The following is a 23429-nucleotide window of genomic DNA, read 5'->3' on the forward strand; positions in this document are numbered from 1 at the left end:
ATTCTGAGAGACATCTACCCAATCCTCTGAGTGAATGATGTGGATGCCAAGATGGGGGTTGTCTCTTTCTCAGTAGGACTGCTGAACATTTTCATGTCTCTGTTGTAAGCCTTGAGCTCAGATTCCCATGCAAAATAGCCTCAAGAGTGAAGCAGAAAGCCTGGCTTGTGTTTACACTCAGAATGCCATCCAGTTTGAACTTGGGGAGTGAAAGCAGCTGCCCCAAACTATCGAGAAGGTGAGCGCTCTTGGCTGTGCTCAGTCACCGCTCTTTTCCTTCCTTTGAAGGTAACTCCAAGGCAGTCTTGTAATAAGCTACAATCCCAAATGCATCAGTTCCTGTATCTCTGAATGGGAAAGTGGGCTGCGCACTTGTGTGTGAAGGAACATAGCCCATCTCTGGAGATGGACTGAACTGAGCTGTCTCACTCACCATTACTCCTTCCTCTCTGGGGCTTTCAGGTGACAGAGATCCGACTGAAGTATTTTGATACTGTTCCTGGAGCTGCTGCCATGTGTGTGCTGAAAACAGGGTTCCTCTTTGTGGCATCTGAGTTTGGAAACCAGTGAGTAAATCATTTAATTTCCTTCATGTGCCCTGCTGAATTTTACTGTTACGACGTATTAGCATGACAGATTGCCGTGGTCTTTGGTAGAATGTGTAAAAAGACAGGGGCTCTGCCTTAACGAGTTGATGGTCGAACTTGTCCAAATGCAATGACCACAGTTTTTAAGCCCATTAATGTATCCTGGGCAATCTCCTCAGTATGGATAGGTTTTGTGGAAGTGCTCTTAGATCATCAGGTCTTTGGGGCAGTATGGCGCTACCCGGGGATACCCAGGTTTGTGAGGTTCTCTACCACCTGCCTTTAGTGCCAGGGAGCCTTGTCTGTGCCTGCCAGTGGTCAGCTCCCTGACTCCACCTTCCATAAGCAACATCATCACTCTCCTCCTAGCCTACACAGACTCCACTGTCTCTCGGCAGGTTAGCAATAGGCAAACTCCAACCCTGAGCCCTCTGCCACTGGACACTCACACAATTACCAGATCCACTGTTCCCAAAGGAACAGTACACCCCTGCTTCACTTCAGACTGCGCTACTTAATTCACAGCACTTAGATTTTGTTATAGCAAAAAGAATGATAAGTTTATTTAAGAAAGAACAGAGGTTAAGGGGATAAAAAGTATTGGAACCAATTGATTATACATGAAATAAAATCAACATGCTTTCTGGAACCTAGAGTTAGTTAATAAGGTACTTTCTTGTCTAATAAAGTTTAGGTCACCCCATGTCTTTGTCACAGCACTTCACAGCCCTGGTTGGCTATGATCCTCCATTCATAAGACATGCAGAATGGCAGCTTGTCCCCTTGGTGAAGGATCCAGGGCATACCTCAGTACCTCCCAGTTATACCCCTAAAATCCATTGTCTTCACTCATAAACAGGAGACACCCTCCCCCACACACACATCCTGTTCTTGTTTTCCTGCAGTTTTTCCTCTCTTGAGATTCTGCAATCTTGATTAGCCTGGATGCTCAATATGCAAATATATTTACATTGTGAGGCATACAATACACAGTGCCAGACAGAGAGAGAAGTGTCTCTTTCCTCTTGCTTGAAAGAAACCTCTTTATCCTAACTTTCACATCTTAAGAACATAATTTCCAGCAGGCATTTCAAATATGATCCTTGCAGGCATTTCACAGTGATAATGACGACTACTGAGAGATTGGCTTTTGGTAGACACTGTACATGCCAGCCTTTGGTGAATTAAATTGCACATACCAGACCTGGGGGGGGGGGGGTCCTGTACCCCCTATGCATCCATCTATACCCTCAGCCAGTTGGCACCAGGGACTGTCTGTTGATCACCTAGCACCATGGGTTCCTGGACCAAGAGGGGTTTTGAAGGATGGATGTAGATGCACAGGAAGTGGGAAGCTGTTCCACGTGTATTGCCAAGATCAAATGCCTGGGCAGACAAAGAAGGGAATTGGAAGCTTGTTTAAGCAGGTGTCAGATCAGTTTAGCTTTTGCTGCTAATGAATGCTACCATCAGACATGTGTCCATCAATTAACTATTTTTTTCATTGCTCCAGGTAGTGAATTTTTACCTTAACGTGCTTTCATTTGTGTTTAAGGTTGTCAACTTTCTAATCGCACAAAACTGAACACCCTTTCCCCGCCCCTTCTCCAGGCCCTGCTCACTGCATCCCCCCTCCCTCTGTCTGTCGCTCTCCCCCACCCTTGCTCACTCACTCATTTTCACCAGGCTGGGGAAGAGGGTTGGGGTTTGGGCTCTGGGGTGGACCCAGGGATGAGGGGTTTGGGATGCAGGAGCGGGTTCTGAGCTCAGGGATGGAGCTGAGGGAGTTGGAGTGTAGGAGGGGACTTCAGGCTGAGGCTGGGGGGTTCGGGTGTGGGAGGGGATATGGGCTCTGGGCTGGGAGTGTGGGTTCCAAGGTGGGGACAGAAATGAGGTGTTCAGGGTGTTGAAGGGGGCTCTGGGCTGGAGCAGGGAGTTGGGGTGCTGAGGCGTGTGGCGTGTGGGCTCTGGGCAGGAGTTTGGGTGCAGGAGGGGGCTGGGCAGGGGGTTGGGGTGTAGGCTTTGGGCTGGGGTAGGGGGTTGGGATGCGGGAGGTGGTGCGGGGAGCGAGCTCCAGATGGCAGTTACCTCGGGGGGCTCCCTGGAAGCGGCGACATCCCTAGGCTCCTACGCATGGGCCGGCCAGGTGGCTCTGTGCAGTGTGTGCACTGCCCCTGCAGCTCCCATTGGCTGCGGTTCCCGCCCAATGGGAGCTGCAGAACTGGCACTCAGGGCGGGGCCAGCATGCGGAGCCCCCTGGCCGTCCCTCTGGCTCAGAGCCAGAGGGGCATGTCGCTGCTTCCAGGAGCCACACTGAGCCAGGTATGGAGCCTGCCAGCCCCGCCAACTGGACGTTTAGTGGCCTGGTCAGTGGTGCTTACCAGAGCTGCAATGATCCCTTTTTGAACCGGGCTTTCCATTGAAAACCTGTTTGTTAGACGCGTGTATGCCTGTCAAAGGACCAAACCATGTGAGCTTGGAAATAGTCTCTAGTATCTTTGTAGCCCACTCTCAGAAGCAAATGCGATATTTTACCATGACTAGATGGTTTTCTTTCTTTTTCAATAGCTACAGCACTTATTCTTGCGTAGTAGAAGTGCTGTCAAGCAATTTTGTTTCATGATCTGATCAGCCTTTACAGATGTTATAACATGTAGGGGCATGTTCTGTGAAGTCTTGAGTATTTAGGTCTTGTTTCTCTGTGTGGCCGATGAAAGGTTTTGTTTCAAAATCTCGTTTGCTGTAACCTCTCTTGGTCCAGAGTTTTACAAGTGATCCTAAGTTGCACACACAAAATACAGTGTTTTTCCACACAGTTACTAGAGTTGCATATGCAAATTTGGGGTTCGCGTGCATGTAGTTTAATACCTGAGTTTCCAAACATGTCTTGCAGGTTTATGGTCAGCTCCTGTAGAGCCAGCCAGCAGGCAGAGCTCTAGCCAACTAACATAAGTCTAGCTGTTCGTTCTGATGAACAGGGCAAAACGAACACAAGAAACAATTCAGTCTTTCTCTACGGATCTGCTTTCCTTGTGTGTAAAACTTGCTTATATTAATATTCTAGCTTATAAGACAGGGTAGCAGGTGATGTTTGAACACCTAGAAAATAGCACTTGACAGTGTTCCTCCCTAAAACATGCAGATTCAGAGGCTGTTAGCCAGCGGTCTTGCTCTTCAAAGGTTTCATCATTTAGCTCTTCCTGCAATGAGACAGGAAAATCTAGGAGTCAGGCAAGTGGGGTGAGCACAGAGCTGTCCAGAGTCTTCTGCCAAAAACAGTTATAAAGAAGGAAGTCAGAATTGGGCAAGACCTTTGAAAATAGCCCTTTGCCCCTCCTTCCTCTCCCCAAGAAAACAATCCCTCTAGGTGAGAGCTAAATAGCCAAATATTCTGTGGAAACAGTACTGGTTCTTGCTCACCCTTCACCCACACTGAATGCATGGCTGAACTGTAGCTGTAGTCTACTCTGACTATGGTGGTATTCTTGCTTTGTGTCTGAAGTTACCTGTACCAGATAGCCCATCTGGGAGATGATGACGAGGAGCCGGAGTTCTCCTCCGCCATGCCTCTGGAGGAAGGAGACACTTTCTTTTTCCAGCCACGACCTCTCAAGAACCTGGTGTTGGTGGATGAGCTGGACAGTCTGTCTCCTATCTTGTTTTGTCAGGTATGTCGTCATCTATGAACACATGGTCCTTTCCTTTCCCACCAACCTGCCCTCTGGGGATGCAGGGCTATTACAATTGTGTAACCACAGAGGCAGATCAGTGATTCATCCATTGTACTGCTAACTCAATTGGTCTTTGAGGTGCCTTACGAAAATGGAAACTCTTTTCAGGGAATCCGCTTAAAATGGAGAAAGAAGCACAAGTAACGATCTCATTTCAGTCTTGCTCTGGTTATTTGCCTTGGTTTTGCCTGAGTGGGACAGTACTGCAAGCAGTGACAGAAAGGTGGGTTTGCTAAATCCTGAACCCTGGGAGAACAATGACAAGGTGTAAAGCTAAACCTCCCAATACAGACATTTGCTGAAAGGGTTATTACCATTCATCAGCTCCATCAGGGGTACGTATATACCCGGTGTTTGGAAATGGGGTGCAATGCGCCAGCCCAGTGCTCGCCCTCTATCATGGCTGTTAGACAAGGCCTCGTGTATTCTGCAGCAGACTTGACCTTTGTGATTCTCCAGTGCAGCAGACGGGATGTTCTGTGGCAGCATCAGTTACATTAAACTACTGAAACTTTGTTCAGAAAGCAGATTGCAGGGCAAACGTTTGTGGGGTTTTGTTCGTCTCCTTGCGCATGTTGTGTGACCCACTGTTCCTCTGTGCAGATAGCGGATCTGGCCAATGAAGATACACCCCAGTTATATGTGGCCTGTGGACGGGGTCCTCGGTCATCTCTGAGGGTCCTAAGGCACGGACTTGAGGTAAGATCCCCAGAGGCAGCTCCAGAAATCCACAGCAGAAATGTGGGGTTGTTTTGATAAGGCCCTTCTTGAATTTATGGTGGGGTGCTCACAATAGCACTGTAATTAAACAATCTGTCCTTGGTGCAACTCTGAGGGCTTTGTTCTTATGCCCTTTTCTGCCAGAGACACTGTGTAAATGTAATTTCTTCTTCAGACTGTACAATCACTTCCTGTTGTCCAGTCGTAAGGGTTATGGTGCTGGAGTGCACATGAGTGATAACCATATGTTTTCCGTTCACATACTACCCTATAATCCCTGAATGTGATCCTTTTAGGCATGCGAACAAATGGAATTGAGAGAGAGAAGCTAGGTGGTGGTGGTAATATATTTTATTGGACCAATTTCAGCTGGCGAGAGAGACAAGTTTTCGAGCTATGCAGAGTTCTTTAGGTCTGAGAGAGAGGCTGAGAGAGAGGCTCAGAGTGTAACAGCTAAATACAAGGTGGGATGGATTGTTAAGCGTAAGGGGTTAACACTTTTTGCAGGTGACTATTTAAAATGAATACTATTTAACATCTCTGCAGTCATAGGACCAAGGAGAGTTAGTGGGTTACAGAGTGTTGTAAGACGCCACGTGTGTTAACCCCCACCTTGTATGTAGCTGTGACACTGAGCACCTTTCTCAGACTTGAAGAAGAGCTCTGTGTAGCTCGAAAGCCTCTCTCACCACCAGAAGTTGGTCCAATAAACGCCATTACATCACCCACCTTGTGTCTTCCATATCTTGGGACTAACACGGCTACCCCAGCATGCAAACAATATATGGAATTGATATTCTTCCCCAGAGATTCTTTGCGACCTTCTCTGATCCCTAACTCCCCATCTGGTAGAATCCAGGTCACAGCTACTGGCCTTTTGGCTGAGGATGGATGAACAGGATTTAGCACAAAGCTGCTCAGCCTGAGGTGTCACTTAATGAGGTGACATGAGTCACTTTTCTGTCTGTGTCTGGCGTGTTGAATACTTTGCCTCAACAACATTTCTAGTCCAGGGAGTGAGGCTGGGAACTGAGAACTGCCCCAGCTGCCCTGTGTAGCTGTGAAAAGCATTAACTAGTCACTGTAATGCTTCAGTGTTTGACTGGGGTAAACATCTGTTAATCTGAAACCTGCTCTTGTTTCCGATTAGGTGTCTGAAATGGCCGTCTCAGAGCTGCCTGGTAATCCCAATGCTGTTTGGACTGTGAGGAGACACATTGAAGGTACATCATCCTTCCCTCAAGCACAGACTAAAACTTGCTGTATTGTCCAAGGGCACGGAAAGGGTGCTAAGTAATGCAGCAGTGTGCTTCGATCCAGCTGCTCTGTCTGCACGGTGTAAGGTGTGTGCAAAGACCCAGACATGCTCCGTGTCTAGAAACCACCTTTGGCTTCCCCAAAAGTGTTACTGTTCCCGTTTCATTGGAAAGGAAGCATCCAATATGTGTGGTAGGCAGCAGCATCCATCTCCTACGTGATGCTCCTGATACGCATTCCCAGTAGGAAGCAGCTGCCAGGTGCAAATGAAGCCAATCTGAGTTCCAGAGGTTCTGGCTTTAATTAGCATCAATGGCAGCACACCTGCCTCATAGTGGAGAGAGGGGTGTGGTGCACAGTTTTGTTTTGCACACACTCAGTGGTAACTGCAGTAGGTTTGTCTCTGTAGGGCAGTAGGAGGCATAGCCAGAAAAAGGCAGATAAGAATACACCTGCTTAAAGCTTTGATTTATAATACTTCTGCACCTGCTAATCTGCAAAAGGTGGATACTCTTTGCAGCAGTACTTAATGCTCTGGGGTAGGCAGCATTCCCCAGCCAGACACCTAGCAGTGTGTGCGGGGTGACCAGTGCCAAGGGAGGACTATATGAAAGCAGCAGCACAAAGCATAGTTTTTCATTCAGGTGGAACAATGTCCTCATTTTATTAAAACAGAGGAATACAGCCCCCTCTTTGGTGTGAGATTAGAGCTCTTCAGAAATACCTAGGTTGCTAGCACTACCCCTTTGAAGGCCTGAAGTGAAGCTATTGCAAGTGCTTGACAGACTCCCTTCTTGTAAGGGATTTCACTAGCGTTTCTCACATGAGTTCTGTGCTGCAGTGCATAGCAGAGCCAGCGTGCTGGAATAGAGGCTTTACTCTGCTGCTGTGACATAGCCTCTCATGTCAGCAGCCTTAGTGAGTGGCATATCTCTTGCGCTGCCTCAGCGTTCTTTAGGAACCTCACACCTTGCTATGGAATTCACTTCCTGTTGGAACTGGTCCCAGTTTATTTCCCTGACTTTTCAAGACTTTGGAATACAGCCTAAGTTGAGCAACATGAAAAGAACTAAACAGGAAATGCCTGCAAGCTCCCCAGCAATAGTAGGGTCAAGGATAGAGCATTTCAGGTCTCCAGAGTGCTGTTGATACCGGTCTTGCTCGTCCTTCCCAGAAGTTGGAAGCCAAGAAAGATTCCAGGTTGGCTACCGCAAACCGAAGCTACCAGGAGCTCTAGCAAATGAGGTGTCTCTAGAATGCACGAACACTCCACAGAGTAATGGATATCTGTAGCCTCATCCTACCACATTGTGACTTGCTCTTTAATGTATCTTACGTGTCTGGGGCATACAGAGGATCACATTAGCTACTTGTCAGGAGACTATGGGTCATGGCTACGTTTACATACAATGGACCAGAATGCCACCACTCACTCTTACTCCAGAACTGTAGCCCAGAGATACTGCAGGTTCCAGTTTACAATCATTCCTCTTGATCCATGCAAACAAGCCTGGACTCTGTGGGCTCCATGAGCAGCGTTTCTGTTTTAAAGATGAGGGCAGCCGCATTTGGGCACAATTGTTCGTTCAACATTCTATAAAACTGATCCCCAAATTGTAGGAATTTGTCTTTTCAGCTCGTTTTACTGGGTTTAACCAAAGAGAACGCAGCACCCTTTAAAATGGGCATCTTCTCTTGAAATTGTACAGAAGTGTCACTGTCTGAGGGCTTTCGGTTTGTCTGTAATGCAGGTTACCTGGCTCTGACCAGGTATCAGATTGAATCTCTCTGCCACAACATGCACATGCTGGGAGGTTTCTGCAGGCACCTGCTGGTGTGCAGCCTTCAAGGCAAATACTAACCCTGGCTGGTACGTGGTGATACACCCTACCAATACCAAGCCTCTTTTTCTCTTCCACAGGTGGCTGGTGGTGGAGGTGCTGATCACCACAGGTGTGTACCTACTGCTAGGGGCTACTGTGCTGTCTCGCAGGTTATCCCGAGAGAAGTGCAATCTTGAGGCTACTTTTATGCTGAGCTTTACAGTAAATGAATTCCAGAAGTCTCTGTGCAGTTGGAAATCTTTATATTTGTACTGTCTGCCCCAAACCTTCATTGTATGGCTGGGGATCAGAAAGCAGCTCTTTGAATCCCCGTCCCCTCCCATGATCCTTTGGGAACAATAGTGGCTGTAACTCTAAAACCTTTGTCAGCTTTCACTAAATCTAAACCAAGATATTGCTAGCTGAGCATTTCTGTAATTGCCTTAGGTGGGCTTTTCCCTTGGATTTGCTTCCAAACTGACCGTGCAAAACTCCAACATGAGACCAGTGAAAGATGAGCACATTGAGTGTGTATATTTGGAGACTGTTTTGACACAGGATTTGCCATCTAAATAGGGAGTGTATCTGTGTATTTGAATGGAGAGGTAGGCCTGAGGCAAACTGGACACTCCTTTTTAACTTAATCAATATGAAGGTCCAGGGATTCAGAGAACAAGGCCTATAATTCCTTCCACAGAAATATCCCTGAGCTCTAACCTGTGCGTGGGGATACCCAGGGAAATGTGGTGTCTTGGGACTTGATTCCGGAGTCTCCATGAAATTGCATATTCTCTCGGGCTTCCTTTTTACTACTGTTCCATCTGCACCTCCTAAAAGTGGGCATCCTGCTGTGCTGTGGTGGAGCGCTCATCCGTTCACATGCTCACTGATCCTCCCTCTTGTTCCGGCGTTTATACAATGTAAACTGAGCTCTGTGGCAGTGCAGAGAAGTTAGATTAAAGGCACAAATTGGTTTTGTAGGAAGGAATTTTAATAGACAAACTCAAATAGAATGTTTTATTAATAATGTGTAAGATCATAGTATAAAGTACTGTGACTAAAATCTGCCATTTTTTATGAGTCATCACGACTGATTCATGAATCTACAGAAAATATGTGGAAACTGGAGATGGAATCCAGCTGTGACTCTTCTGAATCATCAAAATAATTTTCTCTGTTTACTAGGCCTCTTTGTTGAAAGGAGGTAACTGAAACAATTCTAGCAGTAATAAGCATCTCTGACCTTTTTGTGTGCATGCAGAATAACACCCCTCCATTCAGAACTCCAGCCAGTAGGATTTTCTGTACACTGGATTGTACTAGGTTAAATGGAGATTTTTCTAATGGAAAAAAACAGCCCTCTGTTCTAATGCTGTATTTTTCAGTGTGCCTCAGAAACCTAGTTCCAGTTAACTACTGTACATTCTAAAGCAAAATTGTGACAGCTGGAATCCTGATGAATGCATTTTATTCATTTATTTCATGCTGCTAAATCATGCCCTTTATTTCAAAAGTTCCAATGGAGGAACAATAAACAGCCATACAAAAGTTCAGGCAAAAACATTTTGGCTGTAATGGAACATGAATTCATTGAACACTCCAGTATAACATGAGATTCTAGTTACTACTTCAAATTATAGCGAGTAAATCAGTACAAAGAAAAATATATAATCTAAGTAAGTATTAATGATCAAACAGGAATTTGATTTCGAACAGGATTCTCTTTCAGCTGTTGCTTTCAAATGAGAGCAGTGTTCTTTCTGTCCTTCCCCTAAACACATGGCTGCTGGGAGATAGTCATGTGTCTCACTGGCAGCCACTTTGCAAAATGCAACAGCCCTGGAGATGGCTAAAAAGTGACGGGGATTTTCAAAATTTGCTGTTGAAAATGCATATTTCAGTTTATCCTTTGGCAGTGTTTGTATAGATCAGTAACTATTCAGCAACCTGAATGATGGCTGGCTACTGGACCTTCCTTTGAAGGAAGTCGGTATAGGCTTCCAGCGATTGAGAATGAATAAGGTTTTCAGGTGCTGGTGACCACTCTAAGACCACACCCTCAGTGGAAGGTTTCAGAGTAGCAGCCGTGTTAGTCTGTATTCGCAAAAAGAACAGGAGGACTTGGGGCACCTTAGAGACTAACCAGTTTATTTGAGCATGAGCTTTCGTGAGCTACAGCTCACTTCAATAACCATTGTATAATAATGAGGGTTCTGTAAAACCAGTAACCTCTACTTGTAAAGATCACAAGACAAACACAGTAACAGTGCTATTATTAGACCATTGCATAACTGAAAAGGACTTTAGTCTTTTGGTTTGCTATTCACTGGCAAAGAATTCCATCCTTAGGGTCTGATCCTGCAATGTGATCTATCCCAGTGGTGACTTACACACACATGGAGTCTCCCTGAAGACAGTGGAGATCTGCAGGGGTCCACCTCCATGAGTCATATTGTAGGATCAGAGCCATAGTCACCTAGGAGACTAGTAATTGATGTTACTAATCTTGCAGCCCAAGATGGGATGGCTTTAGTTTTATTAAGACCTTCAGTATGGTAATCACAAAGCTGTGGTCTGTGTGCTGGGTATTAGTAAATTATGCATATTTTAAGCTGTATGTAAGAAACTTTTCTCTCCCAAGTGTGATACAACAGGTTTGGCAACACCTGTCTGCCCAAACAGAGGGGGGAGAAGAGTGACCACTTGCTGAACCATTTCAACTAACCCAACTTCCTCTTCAAAAATAACATGTGGCCTAGCTGTAGGTTGAAAGCATGTTCGGGACTGGTCCCTGTAAGCCACTGCCCAGCATTTGCTGGCATCCTGAATTAAATCTACGAATGGCAGAGTGTCCTGTATTTTATTGCATGTTTAAAAATTGACCAGCTACTTATCCATCTCCCATTCACATGCTAATCATGGGAAATACTGATCAGTGGATAAAAATCAGGACAGAGAGAAAACCGTCGTGTCCCTCTCGAAGTGTTCTTGTCTCATACTGTGATAAATAGGTCAGTAAACACTTCACAGTGTGCTGAGCGAAACAGAATTTTCATATGTAAGAAATGGCACTTCCTGCCATCAGTGTCAGCACTCTGTAGAGGAGTTGAGTTGTTTATCTGGGACAGTCTGGTGTCTGCATCAAAGCTCCTGGCTCCATTCCCCGGTGGGATTGATCAGTTTTACATTTATCCAGCTGCATTTCATTGTTGGAAGATTTGTTTTATTTAATACATTTTTTAAAAAAAACTTCCTGTTAGTTTCCTACCATGACAAGTGCCGGGACAGTCTGTGACTGGAGCAGACGTGAGCTTCCTCTTCTCCCCACCCAGACCTCCTGCCTGCAGTCCTATGCTTTTTCTTCTCGTGAGTCCTCCTAGCAGAAGCTGGGAATGGGCTCCTCCACTTCCAAAGCACTGTGCCTGCAACTACACCCAGCGGGAGAGGCTGGCAGTGAAGGCTAAATGCAACATTCCTACCCCATTCTAAGAAGAACAGAGGCAGGTGTTTATCCAGAGCCCCTAACAGCCACCACTCATTCACCCACAGAGCCCATAAAGATGGCTACATAAATGTAAGGTTGTTTAGCAACTCCTGGACAAGGCTGGAGCTAGGGGTGCTGATGAGGGCCTCCAAGACGATGCTCTTCTGACATTATCTATATTCTAACTTCCTTTTGCAATAATGCTAAATAACTCCATCTGCCCAAGTTCATTAGAAGCCCTTATTCATGTGAGTAATCCTAGTGAAGTCAACAGAACTGCTTGGGTGTGTAAAGGTCTCTAGGATGGGGCCACTGAAGCTGAGTCTTTCCAGTGACTTCAGTGGGAGTTGCATTGGGCCCTTAAATTTCTGGAGTTGAATGGAGTACACATAGACTTCAAGGTTTCTGCCTTTCTTATTATCAGTTAAAGGGCAGCTGTAGTTGGTACTGCCTTCTAGAACCCAGCATATCACAAGTTGACTTTGTGTTCTGAGCCATCACCAGAATCACTGGCTAGATCTTGAACCTTAGAGGGTCTGAGGTACAGTGCTGGCTAATTCTCTTGTGTGGTGTTTCCTGAAACGAACTTCTGCGTAGTGCTGCTAGTGGATGAAGGAACTACTGTTGGAATATTTTTGAGGAATAACTGTTAGTCATTTGACAGTCTCCTCACTTTTGTTTAGAGACCTTGTATCTAATCAGCAGCTCTTTTCCCTCTCTGTCTTCCTGACCAGATGAATTTGATGCCTATATTATCGTGTCCTTCGTAAATGCCACGCTGGTGCTGTCTATCGGAGAGACTGTAGAGGAAGTGACTGATTCTGGATTCCTGGGTACCACCCCCACTTTGTCCTGTTCCTTGTTGGGGGATGATGCTTTGGTACAGGTAAGGATACCCTCTGACATCCTGTCCACCTGTATCTGCCATTCTCTACTTGGTGCAGGGCCAAGGCTTCTTCGCTGCTCCTGACATCCATGCTGAAAAGGTTCTGCCAGAAGTTCCACAAGCTTGACCAGTGTGGGCTTCTGCGAACATGACCCTGTTATCCAGGCTTCTCTCCTTGTTCGCCTTATCAGTAAGGTTGGACCTGCTGGAATCTGTTGTCCACAGTTCCTCCAAAGCCGGTTAAGTCCTGTGCCCACACAGGTTTTCAGAGGGTCTCTGCCATGAGCCCACTGGAGAGTGATTTGTTGTACAGGTCTGTGTATTGTATAGTCAATAGGTCAAGAATTACCTAGAATGGCCTCTGGTACTAGTCACTGTCAGGAGCCGCTGGAGCCCCTGTGTCAGAAAAACAAGGGAGCTGGGTCCCACAATGGGTGGGTAAGTTGTATTTTATTTCTGTATTATTTTTCTGCTTTAGGTTTATCCAGATGGCATCCGGCACATCCGAGCAGACAAAAGGGTGAATGAATGGAAGACACCAGGAAAGAAAACCATTGTAAAGTGTGCTGTGAACCAGAGACAAGTGGTGATAGCACTGACTGGAGGAGAATTAGTCTACTTTGAGATGGACCCAGTATGTGAATTTAAAACTGCAGAGAGCTTTGACGTGGGGACTGGAGGCCGGGTTACAGCCTCAGTGAGGATGGAATCTCTGATGTGTCCACAGAGTAGGATTCAGTAGGGAAGAGGACTTTTAGAATGGGGCCTAGGCGGAACCCTTTAAAGCCCATCGAATGTCATTGGATGAGATAATAGAAATGGACAAATCTTCAAAGGCTTGTTTTGGACGGAGCAACCCAACCTCCTAAGTCCGGAGCTCAGGCTGGAAATTATATGCTTTCTCGTAGTTCTGTCATGTGTTCTGGTGCTTCCAATCCTGGCCGAAACCAGGCTATAAAGAATTGTTGAAAGTGGGAGATGTTATGTGAGCTTAATTTGAAATCCAGAGCCTTGGCTTGAGCAATAGGTGAAGGTTGAGGTGGGTGGTTGAGTCTGACCCAGTTTGCCCATACCCTAGTTGATAATTCCTTTGTGCCTTTCTTCTCAGTCAGGACAGCTGAATGAGTACACGGAGAGGAAGGAGATGTCAGCCGATGTGGTGTGCATGAGCTTGGCCAATGTTCCTCCTGGGGAGCAGCGTTCCCGCTTCCTTGCCGTCGGGTTGGTGGACAACACTGTCAGAATTATTTCCCTTGACCCTTCGGTGAGCACATCCTGAGATTTGCTTTTTCCTTTGTGCTTGTTCTTTGCTCTTTGCAACTGGTCTGAAGTCTTCAGACACATTGGCTTTAGAGCTTTTGTAGAGTCTAAGACCAGAGAGGACCATTGTGATCATCTAGTCTGGCCTCATGTAGAACACAGGTCAGAGAACTTTCCCAAAATAATTCCTAGAGCAGATGTTTTAGAAGAACATGTTTGCTTCCTGTGCTGCCATGTCCTTATTACATGAATGCTTCAGTTGGGATTGTGTCATGTTATTGGACCAGTACCAAGATACCTTCCATATAGTCATCCGTTGCAGCCAGTACTATAGTGTTGCTATATTTTCTTCTGCCTCAGATTTGGATGTACCAATACCAGCAAATGCACAAAGAAGAGCTTCTTGGTTCAATGACCCTAGATTTATCCAGGCATTCTGTGAAATTAAGATTAGGGTGTGTCTGCACAGCAGCTGGGTGCTGTAATCCCCAGCACAGGTAGACGTGCACACGCTTGCTCCGCTCAAGTTAATGCCTAAAAACAGCTCGGGCTAGCCACCTGAGGACTCTCCCACCAGGCTCTCTGGGTACATATTTGGGCGGCTAGCTTGAGCCACTGCCCATGCCGCTGCAGCTACACTGCTATATTTAAATGCTATCTCAAGCCGAGCTAACACTTGTCTGTTTACCCATGTTGGGAAGTACACCTCCCAGCTGCACTGCTGTTGCCCACCCTAGCTATGAGGGTAAAACTTGTGGCGTACTTTTAGGGAAGACTCCCTACTCTGTTTATTTTGGGCCTGATTCTCAAGCCACTCCACCCAAAGAGCTGCTGTTGAATCTAGTGGGAGCAGCTATAGAATGGAGCTCAGGATTGGATGTTTGGGGAGTTTGCTTCTGTTTTTGTGGTTCTTTGGGAAAGTTGCCCATCAGTGTTGCGGCACATAGAAGCTGCAGACTGTAAAGTTAAAGTTTGTCATTCTTTGTTCCTGCACTCTTGTAATTAGAACAGTCTGTTTCTTCAGCTAAACATAGCGCAGCCTGTGAACACTCTTCCTGTGAGTTCCAGAATTTCCTTTACAAGGAAAGTTTGATGGTCCAATCCAAACCAGAATTTTTAGCCAATGGTGGGGAATGAGTAAATTTGTGCACGTTTTGTCCCCCCTGCTGAATCAGGACTAAGTGCAGCCTTTGATTTTGAACCCTTGGCAGAGTCCCCTATCACAGCTACTCCTTGATGTCCACAATCAGTAAGGTCTACAGGCATAGGAGGCTACACCCTGCCTCCATCATAAACTGTCTGTTTCCAGTAGGCACAGACTTTGGTTTCTCAAGTATGGTTGCTGATGGTTCCCTTGTAGATGTCTACTCATCCATTTACCTGTGGCAAAGAAAGCCTTTTTTTAACAGACAGTTAAAATAGGCTTGGTTTTGCATCACCCTTTCCATGGTAAATATTAGAGCTGTCAATTAATTGCAGTTAACTCATGAAATTAACTCAAAAAAATTAATAGCGATTAATCGCAGTTTTAATTGCACTGCTAAACAATAGAATACCAATTGAAATTTATTAAATATTTTTGGATGTTTTTCTATATTTTCAAATATATTGATTTCAATTACAACACAGAATACAGTGTACAGTGCTCACTTTATATTGTTTTTATTACAAATATTTGCACTGTAAAAGTGAAAAACAAAATAAATAATATTTTTCAGTTCACCGCCTATAAGTACTGTAGTGCGATCTCTTTATTGTGAAAGTGCAACTTACAAACATAGAATTTTTTTGTTACATAACTGCACTTAAAAACAAAACAATGTAAAACTTTAGAGCCTACAAGTCCGTTCAGTTCTACTTCTTGTTCAGCCACTCGCTAAAACAAACAAGTTTGTTTACATTTACGGGAAATAATGCTGCCCGCTTCTTATTTACATTATCTGAAAGTGAGAACAGGCATTTGCATGGCACTTTTGTAGCAGGCATTGCAAGTTATTTACATGCCAGGTATGCTAAACATTCCTATGCCTTTGCATGCTTCAGCCATCATTCCAGAGGACATGCTTCTACGCTGATGACGCAAGTTTTAAAAAAAAGCATTAATGAAATTTGTGAATGAACTCCTTGGGGGAGAATGGTATGTCTCCTGCTCTGTGTTACTCTCATTCTGCCATATATTTCATAGAATATTAGGGTTGGAAGAGACCTCAGGAGGTCATCTAGTCCAATCCCCTGCTCAAAGCAGGACCAACACCAACTAATCATCCCAGCCAGGGCTTTTTCAAGCCGGGCCTTAAAAACCTCTAAGGATGGAGATTCCACCACCTCCCTAGGTAACCCATTCCAGTGCTTCACCACCCTCCTAGTGAAATAGTGTTTCCTAATATCCAACCTAGACCTCCCCCACTGCAACTTAACATAATTCATGACAGTCTCAGATGATGGCCCAGCACCTGTTGTTCTTTTCAAGAACACTTTTACTGCAGATTTAACAAAATGTGAAGGAGGTACCAATGTGAGATTTCTCAAGATAGCTACAACACTCAACCCAAGGTTTAAGATCTGAAGTGCCTTCCAAAATCTGAGAGGGACAAGGTGTGGAGCAAGCTTTCGGATGTCTGATGCAGAAACTACAGAACCCGAACCACCACCAAAAAGAAAAATCTACCTGCTGGTGGCATCTGACTCAGATGATGAAAATGAACATGCATTGGTCCACATTGCTTTGAATCGTTGTCGAACAGAACCCATCATCAGTATGGATGCATGTCCTCTGGAATGGTGGTTGACGCATCAAGGGACATAAGAATATTTAGTGCATCTGGCACGTAAATATCTTGTGACACGAGCTATAACAGTGCCATGTGAACATCTGTTCTCACTTTCAAGTGACATTGTAAACAAGAAGAGGGCAGCATTATCTCCGTAAATGTAATCAAACTTGTTTGTCAGAGCCATTGGCTGAACAAGAAGTAGGACTGAGTGGACTTGTAGGCACTAAAGTTTTACATTGTTTTGTTTTTGAGTGCAGTTATTTTTGTACATAATTCTACATTTGTAATTTAAATTTTCAGGACAGAGATTGCACTACAGTACCTGCATGAGGTGAACTGAAATATACTATTTCTTTTGTTTTTTACAGTGTAAATATTTGTAATCAAAACTAAATATAAAGTGAGCACTGTACATTTTGTATTCTGTGTTGTAATTTAAATCAATATATTTGAAAATGTAGAAAACATCCAAAAATATTTAAATAAATGGTATTCTATTATTATTTAACAGCATGATTAATTGCAATTTTTTAATCATTTGATAGCCCTCGTAAATATTAGACCCATAGGTTTTGTGCCTGAACTGGTTGCTAACTTTTTCTGACCCTTCTGAATGCTTACGTTAGGTCACTAGCCTCTAGCTAGAGGTGCTCTACAGTTAAGTTGCATTGTAGTTCAGGACCACTAGCCATTGTGCCAGGCTGCTCAGATGCAAATGCAGCATCATTTGAGGAAAGCCAGGAGGTAAGGCAGATGGATCCAAAACTCTTGTGCACTAGGAAATCATAAGGGATGGGGAGGGATAGCTCAGTGGTTTGAATATTGCCCTGCTAAACCCAGGGTTGTGAGTTCAACTCTTGAGGGGGCAATTTAGGGATATGGGGCAAAAATTGGTTGGATGATTTAACTGGGGATTGCCCCTGCTTTGAGCAGGAGGTTGGACTAGGTGATCTCCTGAGGTCCCTTCCAACCCTGATATTCTATGATAAATAATTCTCTTAGGATTTCCTGTGTGAATTGAATGCTGTTCTTTACAAATTTTGAAGGGTCCCCTTTAGGCTCCTTAGATATAAAGCTGGATCTCCTGTGGTAATTGCATGCTAGTGTCCCTTTCTGTCTCCTACAGGATTGCTTACAACCCTTGAGCATGCAGGCCCTCCCTGCACAGCCAGAATCACTGTGTATTGTGGAGATGGGCGGGGCAGAAAAACAGGATGAGTTGGGCGAGCGGGGCTCCATTGGCTTCCTGTACTTGAACATCGGATTACAGGTGAGGAGTACTTGCCTGGTTCCTACAAGACCTTCTGAGAGACACTCAGCCTGAAAGACTTTATTAAATGCTCATTATATTGTCCAGTGCAGCAGCATGAGACTTTCCATGTGGACACCCCTGTCAGGATATCAAGGTCTGCTGAGTCATGCAGTGAATTCCCCTCTGTGTATGGGCCTGTCTGGAATTCCCCAGTTGCTCCAGCTGTTAAACAAGTCCCGATATGTAGTTAGATTTTAGGTGAATACCCACACTGGTCAAAGGAAAGCAAATCCTTTGAGATGTTGCCTAGTACAAATCATGCATTCTTGTGCTTTGGCCCCCTTTTGAAAAGAGGATGATTATAAAGAAACTATTCTCTCCATGAAATGTTCTCGGGCAGCTGTGCAGAGAGCCTCTGGAGGGCAGAGCCCGGGTGCGCCATGCACGTGACCCCAGGGTCTGCTCCAGTAATCTCCCTGTTGTCCAGTCTTTCGCACAAGCAATGCTACGTGATCCTGAGATGGAAATGTTGTTTTGATAAGTGCTACGTGGGGTAAAAGTAACTGGGCTCTTCCAAATAGTCCAGCCCAGGATCTTTACCTGGGCATCTTGTTTGTTGCCAGACTGTAAACTCTTTGATCATTAGGGAAGAGGGTTTGAGTGAGAGGAACTGTGAGGCGATGCACTTGGAATCTGGGTTCAGTGACCAGTTCTACCATAGACTTCCTTTGTGTCTTAGGGAAAGTTGCTTTGTGCCTCAGTCTTAGAAAAAGAAAGAGAGAAAAAAAGACCAATTAGTTAAAAATTGTATCTTTTCTCATTAAGTATAACTGTCTCAGCCAGTATTCCGTCTCTGTGATCATGAACTAAAGTGAGTTTTCTCTCTCTCCTCAATGAAAGAACGGTGTGCTGCTGCGAACTGTCCTGGATCCAGTCACTGGAGATCTTTCTGATACCAGAACCAGGTACCTAGGCTCACGCCCCGTGAAACTCTTCAGAGTCCGAATGCAAGGCCAAGAGGCGGTAAGTAAAGCAAGATGTCAAGGTGTAGTGTCAATATTTGTCACTGTGCACAGTGAGCCAGCTTCCCTCATTGGTGGGAGGGTGGAGAACAAGCCTCTGCTGCACAACAGGACCAGCTTACTGTAGAGGAGGAGGAGGAGGAGCCGGGTGGCTTCATTCTGGAGCTGCTTGGGAGATTCTTGACATAACCAGCCTGGGTTGTGTCAGTCTCACCTTGTTTCTTAAGATATGATGCACAGCAATGCTTGTCTGACTCCTCTTCCATCTATTGCCCTCTTTGTGCTGTGACTGTGCAGGCCACTCCTCCGCTGTATTTGTAAAAGCTCAAAGCAGATTGTTAGGCACTTTCAGTGTCTCTTAGCTGACCTCTTCTGCACAGATACGAAGGCTGAAAGTTCTGCATGAGCATCCACGCAGTCTCTGGCTACCTGATGTGTAGTGGCATTTATTTTGCTTTGGCCCAAAGCAGGTTATGGACTCCTCCTGTCTATGTTAAGAGGGCTGGAGCTGGTTAGCCAGGGGCTAGTCAGCTGCCTAGTCATCTGTGGCTGAAGCAAAATATTTGCTGGATTTGGAGTTGAGGATCCAGTCCTTTAGAATCATATTTGCAGCCCTTCTGTTGTGGCACTGGGGAAAGCAGCCCCCCTCAGGTTGACCCGTTTTTGGATCACACCTCATGGGTTGAGAAGTGCTGGGTTAGTGATGGCTAGTGCAGGGGACTGGTGTGGGGTGGGGGGGTCTGGATTCTGCTCTATGTTGTGGTACATTGGGTAAGTCTCTCATCTTGCTGTACACAGTCCTCTCGTCTGTAAAATGGGGATAACATATTATGGAGGATTTGAGTCTTAATTCATTAATACATGTAAAGCTGTTTGAGATCCTTGAAAGAGAGGTGTTGACATAGAGCAATACGTTTTCTGTTTAGAGGCCAATCTCTTGAATTCCCCCTCTGCACTGAGATCAAGTGACGCCCTCTGAGTCTAATGTACATTATTTAGTATAACTCTGTCTGGCTGCCTAGCCAAGAACATGATCATCTCCAAATCATTGTAACTAATAATTGAGATATAAATAATCCTTTAGGTTAAAGCTGAAGGAGTTTTAAGTCTAATTTACTTTGCACTGTTTGTCATTTGTTTGCTTTCTGCATTCCTCTTAGACTGACTGCAAATAGACTAGTTAGGTCCATTTATGTTTCTAATCAGTGTCACTTTTCAAGCACTTGCACAATATTGAAATATTCAGGTTGCAACAAGACGGGGAGTGTTTGTTTAAAGAAACCTATTTCCATTGAAAAACAAAGTTGTTTAAAAAGAAAAGCCATGGAAGTATTTCTGTTGATATTGGCTTTTGTGGAGAAAATTGGATTTTCCAAAACTCAGTTTGGGACCAGGTTGCCATGACACCATTCTTGTAATCAGTGATGTCTGAACTATGAGGTTGCTCCCTTGGAAGTTGCTCCTTAGAGGGGGAGTGGTTTTGAAGTCAGTCTCTGGGCAGAGTGAAATTATGCCCACAGTGGCTAGGAGTCTAATTGCTGGAATGTGCACACTCTGATTAATGCTGCAGGGAGTTAACTTGACCCTCATGTCCAGATTGGTGAATTTGCTGTCTTTCTTCCTTCCCCAGGTGCTGGCCATGTCCAGTCGCTCATGGCTGAGTTATTCTTATCAGTCCCGCTTTCATCTAACCCCCCTGTCCTATGAAACTCTAGAGTTTGCATCTGGCTTCGCTTCTGAGCAGTGTCCTGAGGGCATTGTTGCTATCTCCACAAACACATTGCGGTAAGGTTGATGAAACTCTCCTGCTTCTGAACTGGGGGCGCTGGTAGCTCTCAGGAGGGAGGAGAGGGCTGTAGGGACGTTTCAGTTTGTTGGGGTCTCCTGGTATGATGCATGGATAAAGAAAGCTCTTTAACATCACCTGCCTCTCCCTAAAACCACTCTCTTTTACCGCAGACACATTTGTTCATATTCAACATATGGCATTTTTGCACCAAGCCAATTTATAGTGTTTGGGAGAATTTGCGGTAAAAATCCCATCTCACTGGGATCAAAAGATCTTTGAGCTTTGTCCCCCACTGGGAGATGGTCAGGCACCTTTGAGCACAAGCCAGTTGGGTGCACAGTTCGTTCAAATATTTCCCCACCCTGTCATTTTTAATGTTTCTACCAGTGGATCTGCCACTCGGCCTACAGAGGGCATTCTGCAGTATACTCAGCAGCCCCATTTCAGGTTTCAAGCCGTGACTAGAGACCAGTTTTGCTCCAGATGTTCTGTTTTATTAAATTGTCTAAATGTTGTTGATTCTTCTCCTACCAAGATTAGGAGTACTTGTGGCACCTTAGAGACTAACAAATTTATTTGAGTATAAGCTTTCAAAGTGAGCTACAGCTCACTTCATCGGATTCATGCAGTGGAAAATACAGTGGGGAGATTTTATATACACAGAGAACATGAAACAATGGGTGTTACCATACACACTGTAACGAGAGTGATCAGGTAAGGTGAGCTATTACCAGCAGGAGAGAAAAACCTTTTGTAGTGATAATCAAGGTGGGCCATTTCCAGCAGTTGACAAGAACGTGTGAGGAACAGTAGTGGGGGGTGGGAAATAAACATGGGGAAATAGTTTTACTTTGTGTAATGACACATCTACTCCCATTCTTTATTCAAGCCTAATGTAATGGTGTCCAGTTTGCAAATTAATTCCAATTGAGCAGTGTCTCGTTGGAGTCTGTTTTTGAAGGTTTTTTTTGTTGAAGAATTGCAACTTTTAGGTCTGTAATTGAGTGACCAGAGAGGTTTTTTTTTCTCTCCTGCTGGTAATAGCTCACCTTACCTGATCACTCTCATTACAGTGTGTATGGTAACACCCATTGTTTCACATTCTCTGTGTATATAAAATCTCCCCACTGTATTTTCCACTACATGCATCTGATGAGGTGAGCTGTAGCTCACGAAAGCTTATGCTTAAATAAATTTGTTAGTCTCTAAGGTGCCACAAGTACTCCTTTTCTTTTTGCAGATACAGACTAACACGGCTGTTACTCTGAAACCTACCAAGATTAGTAATCCAGGGCCTTCCTGTGGGGCAGGGTTGCTCCATGTTTGTAATAGTTGAGATCGTTTTCAACTTTGGAGCTAGCTCACCAAATCATATTCTTCTTCATACATTTTAAAATCCATCGCAACAGTATCTGTCAGCGGATAGCAAGATGCAGACTCCAGCACTAGGCTCATAAAATGCAACTTGTAGTTAATTTGTAAAAGGAAATTTTTGTATGGTGATGGGTGCTTCTGCCCTTGAGTTTTTAGGTCATTAAACAAAATGGGTGTAATTTTAGGTGTATTTTGTTCAGTAACAGTCTGACCTTATTTAAGCTAATAGCCACACTCCCAATGGAAAAAGAACAGGAGGACTTGTGGCACCTTAGAGACTAACCAATTTATCTGAGCATAAGCTTTCGTGAGCTACAGCTCACTTCATCAGATGGATGAAGTTTTGGGGGCAGGAGTGTGGAGGAATGGAAAAGCAGATAACAGCTTCCTTTTGTTCTAGAAGAATTAAGTAGAGCTACCAAGTAACACTGTCTGTAATCCTGTTCCTTTCTCCATACCTACCGTATTCAGTGACAGTTTCTCTGTTCAGATTAGACTGTAAGCTCATCAAGGCAGGACATAAGAATACTTAAGTCTGAAAGCACCTTCTGTGCTTATGGTGGCACTATGTTAAGGTGCGGTGGAAGATAACCATATTGGGACAGTTATAGCCACAGATCCGTTTTATTTACGGAGCAGTACGTTTCTAGCAAGGCTGAGTTCTTGTGCGTGTTTCAGACCGTTTGTTCTTAGTGTCCAGCTCGGTCACCTCAAGATTTTAGAATTGTATAAGGTTCTCGAGGTCGGTAGCTGTGTTAGACCAATAGGAACCCAGACAGACTGAGCAACTGGTTTATTTGGAGATGCACAAGAATGCACAGCAGAAATGTTTATTACAAGAACTTGTCCCCTGCGTACAGCGAGCACTGTTCTTGTATTTCAGCAAGTTTGCAGCTGAGAGGCACTATTTGCAATGGTTCTGATTCTCATGCCTCTAAATGAGGGGAGATTACAACACCACTGAGAAATAGGATACACAATCGTTGAGTGGGAAAGTACACGATAAACTGGGAATAAGGGAATTTAAATGCATCCCGCTGAGCTGCAGGAGGAGTGACTGAAGGACATGTTGAGTAACTCTCTTAGATTTCATCACTGGAAAGTGCAGCATGGGATAGCGACATTGCGAAAAGGGCCATGGTGAGGACAGCTGCCCATTCGGTGGAATAGCCATGCTGCTCTTTTTAGCAGGGCTGCCAGAGTTTGTTTAGCAGCTTTCAGAGCACTAGATAAGACGGCTTTATTTGGTTCAATGTTTGGTTTGGGTTTTGCTCATGGTGTGGCTCATTTGTGTGTTAAGAAAAGGCATTGAATTACTAAACATGAAAGCTAGGTCTACCCAGCAAGAGCTGTGCATGGGCTAGCCTCCCTGAGCCAGTTTAAATCCAGCTAGCTTGGGGAACAATAGCAGTGAAGGCAGTGTGGGCTTCGGAGCAGCTGAATGCCTACTCAGGCTCTGTGATGGGTTTG

At 44.8% G+C, this 23429-nt stretch overlaps 1 protein-coding gene across 2 annotated transcripts in view; it reads left to right on the top strand.

Annotated features, from left to right (window-relative positions):
- Positions 1-23429, top strand: part of SF3B3 (splicing factor 3b subunit 3) — a 55344-nt gene that overhangs the window by 12660 nt on the left and 19255 nt on the right. For both annotated transcript variants that reach the window (XM_048816890.2, XM_048816891.2), the window contains exons 8-17: positions 463-566; positions 4090-4255; positions 4922-5017; positions 6189-6261; positions 12337-12488; positions 12967-13122; positions 13597-13752; positions 17649-17792; positions 18675-18797; positions 20427-20581. In XM_048816890.2, the coding sequence (XP_048672847.1) occupies positions 463-566; positions 4090-4255; positions 4922-5017; positions 6189-6261; positions 12337-12488; positions 12967-13122; positions 13597-13752; positions 17649-17792; positions 18675-18797; positions 20427-20581 (1325 nt within the window). The remainder of the gene's footprint in view (positions 1-462; positions 567-4089; positions 4256-4921; positions 5018-6188; positions 6262-12336; positions 12489-12966; positions 13123-13596; positions 13753-17648; positions 17793-18674; positions 18798-20426; positions 20582-23429) is intronic.

Source organism: Caretta caretta, chromosome 12 (genome assembly GCF_965140235.1).
Source record: "Caretta caretta isolate rCarCar2 chromosome 12, rCarCar1.hap1, whole genome shotgun sequence".
Taxonomy (NCBI): Eukaryota; Metazoa; Chordata; order Testudines; family Cheloniidae; genus Caretta; species Caretta caretta.